The sequence below is a fragment of the Aquarana catesbeiana genome, linkage group LG04, assembly GCF_042186555.1.
Source record: "Aquarana catesbeiana isolate 2022-GZ linkage group LG04, ASM4218655v1, whole genome shotgun sequence".
In the NCBI taxonomy this organism is placed as follows: domain Eukaryota; kingdom Metazoa; phylum Chordata; class Amphibia; order Anura; family Ranidae; genus Aquarana; species Aquarana catesbeiana.
Window position 1 is genome coordinate 618283937 of NC_133327.1, and position 13688 is coordinate 618297624.

General features: G+C 44.8%; 1 protein-coding gene across 2 annotated transcripts in view; it reads right to left on the reverse strand.

The window, feature by feature from the left end:
- XDH (xanthine dehydrogenase) overlaps positions 1-13688 on the reverse strand; it is a 195238-nt gene that overhangs the window by 174956 nt on the left and 6594 nt on the right. Inside the window, exons 1-3 of one of the 2 annotated variants that reach the window (XM_073628292.1) lie at positions 12901-13036; positions 11929-11986; positions 1299-1395 (exon numbers count right to left, since the gene is read on the reverse strand). In XM_073628292.1, coding sequence (XP_073484393.1) covers positions 1299-1395; positions 11929-11986; positions 12901-12903 — 158 coding nt within the window. In that variant the 5' untranslated portion in view covers positions 12904-13036. Of the gene's footprint in view, positions 1-1298; positions 1396-11928; positions 11987-12900; positions 13037-13688 lie in introns of those variants that run through there. The other variant, XM_073628291.1, reaches the window with a different exon arrangement.

The following is a 13688-nucleotide window of genomic DNA, read 5'->3' on the forward strand; positions in this document are numbered from 1 at the left end:
GATGCAGTCTGGGGAGCGAGTGATATGGTAACAACGCAGGAGGCAAACTGGGCAATAGTTTTCACCCCATAACAGGAAGTTTCTAAATAAGGACCTCTATGGCAGAATCACCAGAGATTCTTTTAATAAATGCTGCAGATTTCAAAAGATAGAAGATGACTTTTTTAGTGTTCATTAACATTTTGAAGATTATGTGAGATTTTAGTGATTGGGTTCAGACCTATGTAGCACCCTCCTACAGTTAGGCTGCTAGGCTAAATTTAGTTTTTGGCTTCACTGCGGTCAGTGCAGCAGTAATTGATTGTTTTTGTTTGGTCAGGGTTTCCTAGCTGGGTGTTTGATTTCTTCCCCCTGCTTCTGGAAGAAGCTTCCAGAATATAGGGCAGGGAGAGTTAAATGACCAGTATGAACATTTATCATGCCCAGCCAATCCCTGAAAGGAGGTATCCAGAGGATGGCTGGGGAGGTGATAAATGTTTCAGGGGCCTTTTCAGAATGTTCTTTCCTTTCCTGGAAGGGTTCCAGTTCACCTGGGGCGGCTGCCCTTGGGAGACAGCTAGTGAGACAAGAAATTGTAGTCTGGGCCTCAGCAGGAGCTGGCCTGAGAGCCCAGGGAAGATTATCAAAGGATTTTTTGCTGTAAGGAATAATCCTGAATTCCTGGTCTGGAGAAGGAGTTTCCTCACTGAGGAAATACCTGTGGATGCTGGGTAGCAGACAGCTCCTGGGGCATTGTGAGTAAGGACCTTGCTGTAGACTCTTGGGTGTGCAAGTGCTGGAAGGGTACTAAGTGCAAAGGATGCTGTATGGACTGGGACTGCTCTTATGGAGTCCTTGATATATTACCCATTCCCTGTTACCTCCAGGAAAGGCTGCTTAGAGATTAGTGAGAAGCTGTCCCCCTGTTAGTTCTGCTGTTTGGAGTATCCAGATCCTGTTTAAACAGCGATAAGCCTATTTAGCAATTCGTGTTATTGTAATACTTACATTTTACAGATGAACGACCCTCTTTTTTATACCCCACGCTGTTTCTGGAAACTCTCACAAGAGAAAAAAAAAAACGGTGACTTCTGAGATACGTGACAATTCTATCCTGTGGGTAACTAGACCACATCACGCCCAGGTGAATGACAAGCTGACAAGGCAGAATAATATAAGGTATTAAAATAGGTAAAAAAATTATTTTTTAATTTCCAATGATGGCCCATCAAGGGCAGAAGGTTTAATGTACAGAAAGTTAGAAAAATTACTAAAAGCCCACTTTAACAAAAGCCTATAACTCGTTAATAAAAGGATACAGGATTCTCTGCTGGAACGGGCAGAATCTCGACACCATGACGGTGCATGCCCCGCAGCCTCCTTCCCCGCAGCCCAGTTTGGTTCCCGGTAACCCCACTGGATATCAAATTGTAAGGAAAAAGCCACAATCACAGATGTACTACAATAATTACTGACTCGTTTAAATTATTCCCATATACAAGAACCAAGAATTCCTGCTTTTATGTAAAAGTTTGCTAGAAGCATGTGAGGGTGTATTGCAGTGTGCAGAATGTTCATTTAGGACCAAGGCACACTTTTTGTGTTACCACAACACATGTTAATGCACGTTATGTGGGTTAACATGTTGTGGTGCCATTCATTTTTAAAGGCACCTCAGTACACTAAGGCAGCGCAGCTCCGAGGGACATGTGTTGCAGCACACCACAACACTCAAAGGGTTATTTACTAAAACTGGAGAGTGCAAAATATGGTGCAAGTCTGCATAGAAACCAATCAGCTTCCAGGTTTTATTGCCAAAGCTTAATTGAACAAGCTGAAGTTAGAAGCTGATAGGCTGCCATGCAGAGATGCACCAGATTCTGAGTGCGCCAGTTTTAGTAAATCTATCCCATAGTAATGCACTACTGTGCTTGGTGGTGCATGTATTGCCAAAAATGGTGCATGTTAATTTTTTTGGATGTTTTGGCACATTGCCTGCCCATTGAGTTGACTAGCATGCCTCAATGCAAAGCACGGTAATGTGTGAAAAAAAATGCAACACGTTAAAGCAACACGTCTTTTTACAGATTGGCTCATGCTCAGGCATTGGAGTAAACTGCTGAGGAGGCTTTTGGACCCCTCACCTGTTCATTTTTGTGATGCAAGGTGGATTGGGCAATGAGCCTTTACCTGTTATTAAAAAAATGTGTTGCATTATGACGGTCCGTACATATTTGGTGCTTCCTAACATATAATTCAACTTGTTAGCATTTGACCAGTTCACCATGTGAATGAGTTTGCCTGGAAGCCTGCAGAAAACATACAATCACCATAGATTAGCCTGACCTTGAGCAAACCTCAGTATACTGATCTACCAATCATTGCTGGGTGGCACAGAGACACATACACGTTTCGGTCTCTAACCCCAAAAGCAGACAGGTAACCAAAAAAAAACACTTGGACGTCAAGTGTTATGGTTATCAATGAACAATATTTACATTTTTTCCCTGAAACTTTTGTAAAGAGTAGGAGATTTCAATGAAATTTTGCCATTTTTGCTAAATATATTGGTGGAGATAACCCTTTTGCTGACAGAGCTGTTTTTGCATTTTTTTCACACATGGGCCTTATTGCTGTCACTCTGGTGTGCGTGGCAATATGTAACATTGTAACACAATCAACATTTTTGGGCATTGATTCCCCCGATGCATGCATTTACATTGTACGTGCCTATATGTGGTGGGGGCAGGGCTGTCTTTAATGCAGGGCAAAAGGGGCAGCTGCCCTGAGCCCTGTCATTGTTGTGGGGCCCAAAGCAGCTGCCTCATGCTTGCCAACTATCCCAGTTTAAATCCCCTCGTCCCTTGAGGTTTTAGTCCCGTGCTATGTCCTGATATCTCAGTGTGAAGTTCTGTTACTAATGCTGCCCAGCTCTGCCCTATTGTTGTGTACAGATGACTCACCTGCAGACCCTGTGTTTACCCATAAATACCGACATTGATATGTAAATAGCAGCCATTCATATGTGGCAGAACAGCAGCATTCATATGTAAATAGAGGGGGTATTCATATGTATATCATGCCCCCCTGAGGTCATATGCACCATCACCGATACTGAATGCTGCCCACTGGGGAGATAAAGGTGCATGCTTGAAAGCCCTGTCTACAACTGTGGTCATTAAGCCTACTATCGGCCTGTTCTGCAAATTGGAGGGAGGGGAGGGTAGTGTAGGGTGTGCAGAGGTAGGCAGAGAAGGAATTACAGTCTGGGGTGGACAGGTAAGTAAGGAGGGGATGAATGGAGGTAAGGAAGGTGGGTGCAAAGATGAGCAGAGGACACAGGTAGAGTTAAAGGGGAGGGGGACTGGTGAGGAGAGGATGGGGGAGGTTTGGGGTGCAGAGGTTAGCATGGGTTTTGGGATGCAAAGGTGTACCGACGGTGGATAAAGATGTAGGTCACGTGTAGGGCAGCCCATTCATTTCAGTGGGCTGCTCTATGCGTTACAAATGCGGAAGAAAGTCCCAAACCCTTTTTCAAAATCACACGGTGCCAAGACACATGTCAGCAGATGCGTGAGGGTGTCATTAACAATTAATGGCACTGCTGTGTATCTGCTAAGGGGCAGCACATTTCTGTGGTGTCAGGAAAGCGATTTTGTGTGCGTTCCTGACACACAAATGTGAACGCAGGCTAAATGTCTCAGTTACATTGGTGGTCAGTGTAAATCTTCTGATTACATTGGGGCTTGGTGTAGAATCCTTTCATTCACACTAGTGGCCAGTGTGAATGTCCCCCTTACATTGGTGGTCAGTGTAAATCCCTCCTTACATTGGTGGTTACTGTGAATGCTTCTATTACATTAGTGGTCAGTATAAACCCCTATTACATTAGTGGTCAGTGTACACCCCTATTACATTGGTGGCCAGTGTTGAAACGCCTCTTTATTTTGATAGTTGGGGAAAAAAAATTAGCATTGCTATTGATCACACCCTCCCCTCCCCCTAGCACTACCACTGATCACAGGAGTCCTTGGATCCCTAGGAGTTTTCTGTCTATTAATGAGTCCCCACACCTCCCCAGTCCATGGCGTGCAGGCGGTGAGGAGATGATGTGCTGTAACCTCTAGCAACCAATCAGTAAGCAGTAAAGATGTGCAGCAACAAATCAGTGAGCAGTATTGATGTACAGTAATCTCTAGCAACCAATCAACAAGCAGAAATCATGGGCTGTAACCAGGGCTTTTTTTCTGCCGGAACGGCACTTATGACAGCTCTCTCTGCTCCAACCTTGCATGACACACTAGTGCTGTGCAGCACTCAAGTTTTTTCAGGTCACAACACGGCAACGTACAGCTGCCTGTGTTGGTTCAGGAGGTAGCTTCCATCCCCGCCTCTAGTCACATTGTAGCACGGAGAGCGGAGGAGCCCTGAAACTCTGCCCCATCTACAGCTCCTCAATCAGCTGAAAAAAAAGCTGCGCATACCAGGTGGACTGGGGAACTGCCGGTGGAAGAGGTGAGGGAGCTGGGAATGAAAATGGGAGGGAGAGAGAGCACCGCAGAGACTGAATTTGCGGAGAGAGTACTGTGAACGAAAGGGGGAGGGGATTGTGCAGAGAGAACTGTGAAAGTGTGTGGGGGGATTTGAGTATGGAGGAGAACTGGGAAAATGTATGTGTGGAGGGGGGGAATTTATGCATAGATGGAGGCTGGGAAAGTGGATAGGGAATTTGTGCGGAGAGGAGGGCTGAGAATTTGTGCAGAGAGGAGGGCTTGGGAAGTGGTGGGGGGGGGATTTGTGCAGAGAGGAGGGCTAAGAATTTATGAAGAGGGGGGGATTTGTGCGGAGAGGAGGGATTGGAAAGTGGTGGTGGTGGGGGGGGGTTGTGCAGAAAGGAGGGCTTGGAAAGTGGTGGGGGGGGATTTGTGCAGAGAGGAGGCTAAGAATTTGTGCAGAAAGGGGGGGATTTGTGCAGAAAGGAGGGCTTGGAAAGTGGTGGGGGATTTGTGCCGAGAGGAGGGCTGGGAAAGTGGGGGGTGGGTATTTGTGTGGAGAGGAGAGTGGGGGGGATTTGTGCAGAGAGGAGGGCTGGGAAAGTGGGGGGGGGATTTGGGGATTTGTGCAGAGAGGAGTGCTGGGAAAGTGGGGGGGGGGGTTTGAGAGGGGACTGGTAGGGATTTGTGCAGAGCGGAGAGCTGGGAATGTGGGGGGGATTTGTGCAGAGAAGAGGGCTGGGAAAGTGGAGGGGGGTGGTGGTTTATGCAGAAAGAAGGGCTGGGAAAGTGGGGGGATTTGTGCAGAGAGAAGGGCTGGGAAAGTGTGGGGGGATTTGTGCGGAGAGGAGAGTGGGGGGGATTTGTGCAGAGCGGAGATCTGGGAAAGTGGGTGGGGATTTGTGCAGAGAGGAGAGGGGGAATTTTAGCAAAGAGGACAGCTGGGGGGGGGGGTGGAAATTTGTCCAGAGAGGAGAACTGGGAAGGAGGGAGCTTTGTACAGAGGTAAGAGCTGCAGAGGACAGAAGGCAGGTTGTGCAAAATGAGAGCTGTGGCGAATGGGGCCGGCTGTGCAGAGGTGAGAGCTGTAGGGCAATCTGGAGGTGCAGAGGGGAAACATGGGTGGTGAGAGCTGTGGATTGGGGTGAGCTTTAGATGGGGATGCAGAAGGGGAGCAGAGATAATATGGATGGGGGTGTAGAGGTTGGGTGTGGATCGGCGACACAGAAGTAAGCAAAGAGATAAGCAGAAGTGAGTATGTAATGTATGGCACTGTGTGTAGGATGAGAATTTTGGAACACCTTGTACATTACATACTCAGAACTGCTATATTCTGTGTGCTGTATGTTACATATTAAAGGCCTCTCTTGAGCCCTGCACTCTGTATGCTGGACTGCATATTACATCTGCTTTACCACTGATCTCTTTGTGCTGGGCTCTATGTTACAGTACATAGTGCTGACCCCTGCCCTCTGTACACAGGTCTATATGCTCTCCTCTAAGGAAGGTGTGTCTGGGGGTGGGGTTTGGGGCGTGGTTGGGGTGGGGTTTGGGCATGGTTGGGGGCAGGGATTTGGGCGGGAGGGTGAGTTCTTGCACCTATTTTCTGAGAAAAAAAGCCCTGGCTGTAACCTCTAGCAACTAATCAGTGAGCCGTAACTTTTGCTGTAACCTCTAGCAACCAGTTAGTGAGTGTTAATGATACACTGTAACCTCTGGCAACCAATCGCAATCGCTGCCTGATCTGATTCGGTAAACTGATTTTGAGTTTAGTTGTTATTTATTGTATGTCTCAGAGCAGGTGGAGAGCGAAACTGCATGGGGAGGCCCAAAAAAATTTTTGCCCAGGGTCCAATCAATATTAAAGATGGGTGGGGGCTCAAACATTTTTGGAGGGGAGATTTCAAAGTATATGTAAATACAAAAACAAAGAGAACCCACTCCAGGTGTCTGTTTCCAATAATCTCTCCCCTCTTCAGGTGTGGGTGCGGCTCGATATGCAACCATATGCAAGAACAAAATAAAAAAGTGCGGATGGCCGCACTCCAACGAAAAACAATTTCTTTATTATAATAAATCCATACAGCAAGGATAAAACTACTAACGCGTTTCACACTGTTATGGCAGGTGCTTATTCATAGCTAAGTTTTAAAAAATGACAAAGACATATATATGCAAGCAAACAAAACCATGAATTGGTATAATTGAGTTTTGTGTACACCCACTACAGGTGACACAATGTTCTAGATTGATATTAAGGCTAGTCGGCTGGACTTCTCCTTCACATGAACACAAATTTAACTCTTATGCCGCGTACACACGATCGCACATTCTGACAACGAAATCCATGTTTTTTCTTCAGACGGATTTTGGCTCAACCTTGTCTTGCATACACACGGTTACACAAATCTTGTCGGAAATTCCGAACATCAAGAACGTGGTGACGTATAACACGTTCGACGAACCGAGAAAAATGAAGTTCAATAGCCAGTGCGGCTCTTCTGCTTGACTCTGAGCATGCGTGGAACTTTGTGCGTCGGAATTGTCTACACACGATCGGAATTTACGACAATGGATTTTGTTGGAGAGACAGATTCCATCTGGAGAGAGCGTCGCGTCAACATCAGAAGAAGAGGCAGAAGGCAGAAGTCCGGGCCACCGCTAGCAAACGAGCTGCAGAAGATAGCGGAGGAGCCGGCAGAAGATCTGGACACCGGGAGGAGACGCTGGAGAGACCCCCGAAGTCGGAAGAAGACCCCCGCAGTCGGCAGAAGACCCTGGAGCTGCCTAATAAATTACTTTAAAAACCGGTGTACTGTGTTTTTTCATTGACACTTTTTTCCCTAGGTGAATGGGTAGGGGTACGATGTACCCCAAACTCATTCACAAAGGGTGGGGGGCCGGGATCTGGGGGCCCCCTTATTAAAGGGGGCTCTCGGATTCCGATAAGCCCCCCGCCCGCAGACCCCGACAACCAACGCCCAGGGTTGTCGGGAAGAGGCCCTTGTCCTCATCAACATGAGTCTGGTATGGATTTGGGGGGGACCCCCACGCCGTTTTTTCGGGCCTGGTATGCTCTTGGAGGGGAACCCATGCCGGTTTTTTATTTAAAATTTGGCACGGAGTTCCCCCTCAAGATCATCTGAGCACAAGTCGCATGCCGAAGTCGGATCATGCAAGACGGCGATCCGACTTTGATCCGACTTCAGTGATAGTCAATGGGCTGAAGTAGGATCAAAGTCGGACCAAAGTAGTACAGGGAGCATTTCTAAAGTCGGAACGACTTGTGTCGGACCAGTTAGGATGGCTTCCATAGGGAAACATTGAATTTCACATGTCATGCGACATGAGCTTCCAATGTTGGAGCGTTTGTCGGACCAGTGTGAACCCAGCCTTAGAGGGATAACACCAAATTTAACACACCTGCTCCCCATTCACACCTGAGATCTTGTAACACTAACAAGTCACATGACACGGGGTGGAAAAATGGTTAATTGGGACCAATTTGGACATTTTCACTTAGGGGTGTACTCACTTCTGTTGCCAGCAGTTTAGACATTAATGGCTGTGTGTTGAGTTATTTTGAGGGGGCTGCAAATTTACACTGTTATACAAGCTGTACACTCACTACTTTACATTGTAGCAAAGTGTAATTTCTTCAGTGTTGTCACATGAAAAGATATAATGAAATATTTACAAAAATGTGAGGGGTATACTCACTTTTGTGAGATACTGTATATACATTCTTGCTGGTCTTTGGAAAACGGTCTGTCTATCTAATCTTAGATTCATATGCAAAGTTGCTTCATGGATGTTGATATGGCACCTTGCACCGACTATTAGATGTCTTAAAATCAGATGTTACTGGCTGATAACAAACTACCCACCGACATAGCGGCTCATGTATATTATCGGAAGCCTCTATATTTACATCTGAATACAATACAGAATACAGGTTTTCTGGTGTTAAAAAAGAAGATCCAATATACCTCTCTCTTACATAATATTCTAAATTTGTCCCCTCCTCTGACTGGCAAAGATATCTTCTCGACAACCTGGATCACTAAACTTGAGGTGTTTTTCCAATGTACCAAATTCCAATGATTGGCTATATTAGTATTATGGACTTTTTGAATGTCATACAAATGATCATACAGGCTTTTTAGATGTCCGTAGGAGGTTTATTGCATACCTGTATCAAACTGATTGGATTATCACCACAATCATGATGTTCATGGCTGGAATACTGGTTTGCATATGTTTATCTGATCCTTTTTGTCATAGGGTCAATAACAGTTTTTTTTTGCTTTGCTTTGCTGTGCGATGTGAATCCTCCTGATTGCCTGCGGGTGTTTTTGACAGAAACTGGGTTTACCAACCTGTGCGTGCGCGAGGGCAATAACAATAACAATAACAAGACATATACATGCAAGCAAACAAGACCGTGAATTGGTATAATTGAGTATCGTGTACACCCACTACAGGTGACATAATGTTCTGGATTGATATTAAGGTGTGTCAACTGGATTTCTCCTTCACATGAACACAAAACTTAGCTATGAATAATCACCTGTCATAATGATGTGAAACGTGTTAGTGGTTTTAACCTTGCTGTATGGATTTATTGTAATAAAGAAATCGTTTTTCATTTGAGTGAGGCCATCCGGACTTTTAAACCCTCAACTTGTAAAACAACACGGTTTAGTTTCAAAATAAAAATGAAAAGCAAAACATTTATGTATGCATACAACATTATAAATACCTTCTCCTCCCTTTTTATAAGTGATCACTGTCAGGGCTGGGCTCAGTCCTTCCTTCCTTCTGGCCGCTCAGCTGTCGGCTAATTGCCAGCTCCTATCTCTCTACAGTTACTCAGCTGTTGATGATATCCTGCTCGTCAGTCCTGCCTACTTAAGCCGTTCAGCCCAGTGGATCTCTGCCTTCGCCTTGGTCAACATCACAGTAACTATCTCCCGCAATCCTGTTCAAGGCTTGCTTTGCTGACATCCCTTCTGGCTCCGCTCCAGATCCTGCTTGCTGTTCCACTACATTGATCGCTGACTTTTGGCTTGGCTGACTGTTCGTACCAGTTAATGAACTTTGGCTATGTTTTGACTTCGGTTGTTTTTTTTTACTTTTATTATTAAACAAGTGTGATTTAACTGAAACAGCACCTTGCTAGTCTTCCCAATGAATGGCTAAGCAGGGAAGGGCATGTCAGCACAAGCCTGATCATTGGAGGAGAGCAGGCTGAGTGCTCAGCACAGCCAGAAAATCAACCATGCTGTGCTCTTGTGCCTAGTGTGGTCACTTTTTAATAGGAAAGCAGAGGGACTGGCAGGAGCACCAGGGAATTTACACAAAGGAAGCAATACAAAGAGAACAGGAAACTTTTTCATACAAGTACATTAGCATGCACATATTAGGAATATGAAATGTTGGGTTTACATTTTCTTTAACCAACTCAATATTGGACATGTTCACCCCCTTTCTGCCCAGGTTATTTGAATGTTATTCAGCTTTCATCGCTGTCACACTTTGAATGACAATTACTCAGTTGTGCAACACTATACCCAAATTAAATTTTTATCATTTTTTTAAGACAGATAGAGCTTTCTCTTGGAGGAGGTATTTAATCACCACTGAGTTTTTTTATTTTTTGCTAAATAAAGAAAAAAGACTGAACATTTTGTAATAAATGTGTTTTTCTGTGTTTCTGTTATAATATTTTTCAAATAAATAATCTGTCTTCATAAATTTAAGATAACATATATTCTGCTACATTTCTTTGGTAAAAATAATGCAAATGAGTGTATATTACTTAGTCTGTAGGAGAGGTATAGAGTCTGCAAACTATGCTATATAATCTATATATATCTGAAAATGAATCAATCCCGATGTACTGATGGTCTATCTCATTTCTTGAGAAATGCCAGGACAGTACAAATACCCCCAAATTACCCCCTTTTGGAAAGTAGACAGTGCAAAATATTTAGTAAAAGGCATGGAGTTTTTTGAAACTTTAATTTTTTGTCACAATTTTTTGAAAATGAAGAAATTAAATAAAATGTGTTTTTTTCCCACTATTTTATTTTTTTTACATACTGTCACCAGAGCAGTACAGCGTCACCAACCATATGACTGTGGCAGTGATCAGGGACACTATATGGTGACAGTATGTCAACAATTCAAAACATTTTTTCAATTTTTTTAAACCTTTCTTTCTTATTTTTACAATATATCTTTCTTTTTTTATGATTTTTTTTTTTACATATTGTGACCAGAGCCGCGAAGTGTTACCATAGTGGCACTGTACTACTCTGTGGAAGTGATCCGGATTTTCTTTCACACTATGTTTGCTTATAACGGTGATGATCACTGTTAGGCTGCTTTCACACTGGGGCGGTAGGGGGCGTCGGCGGTAAAACAACGCTATTTTTAGCGCTGTTTTACCGCGGTATTCGGCCGCTAGCTATGCGGTTTTAACTCCCCGCTGGCGGACGAAAAAGGGTTAAAACCACTCGTATAGCGCGGCTATAGCCGCGGTATAGCCGCGCTGTCCCATTGATTTCAATGGGCAGAAGCGGTTTAGGAGCGGTGAATACACCGCTCCTTCACCGCTCCAAAGATGCGGCTTGCAGGAGATTTTTTCACACTGAACAAACAGCGGAGGCTGTTTTGGGGCGGTTTGCAGGCGGTATTTTTAGCGCAATAACGCCTGCAAACCGCCCCAGTGTGAAAGGGGTCTTATAAGCAATCATTTTTATGAATGGCATCCATTAATTCCTTGTGTACTATTGTAAAGCTGTGATTGGCCACAGCTGTCACATGGTACAGATACCCTGTATGTACCATGTGATCACTGTGACCAATCACAGATCAACACAATAATACACAATGAATGGCTATGAAAGCCAACTCCCATGCAATCACTGTAGTTGGTTACAGCAATCACAGCACCGGCCCAGTACAATGATCTGTTGATCACTGTGCCAGATCAAAATAGCAGGTCACAGATCGCGCTGCAGCATGGCCCCTAGGGCATGCGTGACTGGTAGGACGTCATATGACATCCACCCAGGATGGGAAAGCTCCCATCACTTGACAATAGGCCGGATGGGAAGCAGTTAAAAAAATTTTTCCAAAATATTTTTGTTCTTCACAAAAGGAACAAAATGTCCCCTATGTGATTATTTTTTCTTGACACGTTCTCTTTATTGGGACATCAGGGGTGTAGAACACATAACATAATTTACCAAAATCCCAAAAAACTCACCTAATAAAATAGAGCAAAATATTTTTTTTTTACACAAAAAGTTTGAAGCAAAAATTTAGAATTTTGGTTATGGCAAAATTGGTCATTTCAATGCAAAATACATTAAATTTCACCAAAAGCACTCTGCATATCCCTAATCGCAATATATAAATATGAAGCTTAAAACTATCAGGAGGATACATTTTCTTCGCAGGTAGGTCAGCAAAGTCATTTTTGGATCTACATTTTTCTCAATAACCTGCAAATAAAAAATAGTAATAATACGATAACAATATTATTCTCTTAACAAAATTTCTTTGTATTTCATCACAGTATATTACATGGTAACACAGTAAACACAAGATGATCTTTCACCTACTACATCAAAGAATCTAAAGTTTGCCCACTGAACAGTGTACACACGCATTCCATGGTTACCTGTACAAACCAACATCAGATGTGACCTACTGTACATGTTCACTAGGCTCTCTCTGAGACTTGAATAACTGGGACTCTGTCCCATTAGATAGATTTACCTTCACTTTCTGTGCTGTAAACACAAAAGGAAGTGAAAGAAAATCTCTCCAAAGTGAATGACTCTTCTGTTGGTTTTCACCAGAACAGGCGACTCTGGTGACCCAGGTTAGAATGGTCACCAGGACAAAACGAAAAACGTCTCTGGGAAACGGACATCAAAAAATACCTTCTCATAGTTGCCAACATTGTAAAAAAAAATTTCTGGGCCACTTTTTTGGCTGTGGGCGGAGTTGCATTATAATTAGGGGACGGAGCATGCATTTGTGGGCCTGGCATGGGAAAAGGAAAATGTGGCGCACTTTGTGCTCATCGCCGAAAAATGGGCGCGGTTTGCATGAAATAGTGGGCGTGGCTTAAATGGTCGTGGCTCAAAGGGTATGGTTAGAGTCTGAGATGAATGAGGGATGGAGAGGGAAAGGGGGAGAGAGGGATGGCGGGACAGCAGCCCCAGATTCTACACAACAATAGAAATATGTGTATTCTAGAAAGTCTAACAATCAGCAGATAAAGGTACTCCAAACACTTGGTGTTAGCACTTCAATCATCCCGACACCATGGTTGTTATGGTGCCAGGATGATTGAAGTGCATTATTTCTATTAATACATTGTAATATAGAATGAAATCATTCAACTCACCATAATGCCGAATCAGTGGGAGCCCTGAGCGCGTCACCTGCCACGTCGCCTGTCACCAGCAGAGTCCGTCCTTGCATCAGGTGTCCCCAGCAGAGTCCGTCCTTGCATCAGGTGCCCCCAGCAGAGTCCGTCCTTGCATCAGGTGCCCCCAGCAGAGTCCGTCCTTGCATCAGGTGCCCCCAGCAGAGTATGTCCTTGCATCAGGTGCCCCCAGCAGAGTCCGTCCTTACATCAGGTGTCCCCAGCAGAGTCTGTCCCTGCATCAGGTGCCCACAGCAGAGTCTGTCCTTACATCAGGTGTCCCCAGCAGAGTCTGTCCTTGCATCAGGTGCCCCCAGCAGAGTCCGTCCTTACATCAGGTGTCCCCAGCAGAGTCTGTCCTTACATCAGGTGTCCCCAGCAAAGTCTGTCCTTGCATCAGGTGCCCCCAGCAGAGTCTGTCCTTGCATCAGGTGCTCCCAGCAGAGTCCGTCCTTGCATCAGGTGCCCCCAGCAGAGTTTCTCCTTGCATCAGGTGCCCCCAGCAGAGTCAGTCCTTACACCAGTGTTCCCAGCCTCAGTCCTTACATCAGTGTCCCAGGCAGAGCCATAGTTACCCTCCGTACATAGTTACCCCCTCCCCCTGTACATAGTTACCCCTCTCCCCCTAGTTGTCCCCATGTACTTAGTTACCCCCCTGTGCATAGTTATCCCCCTGTACATAGTAACCCCCCCGTGCATTGTTACCCCCCCCCTGTACATAGTATCCCCCCCTGTACATAGTTTCCCCCCTCCTGTACATAGTTAAC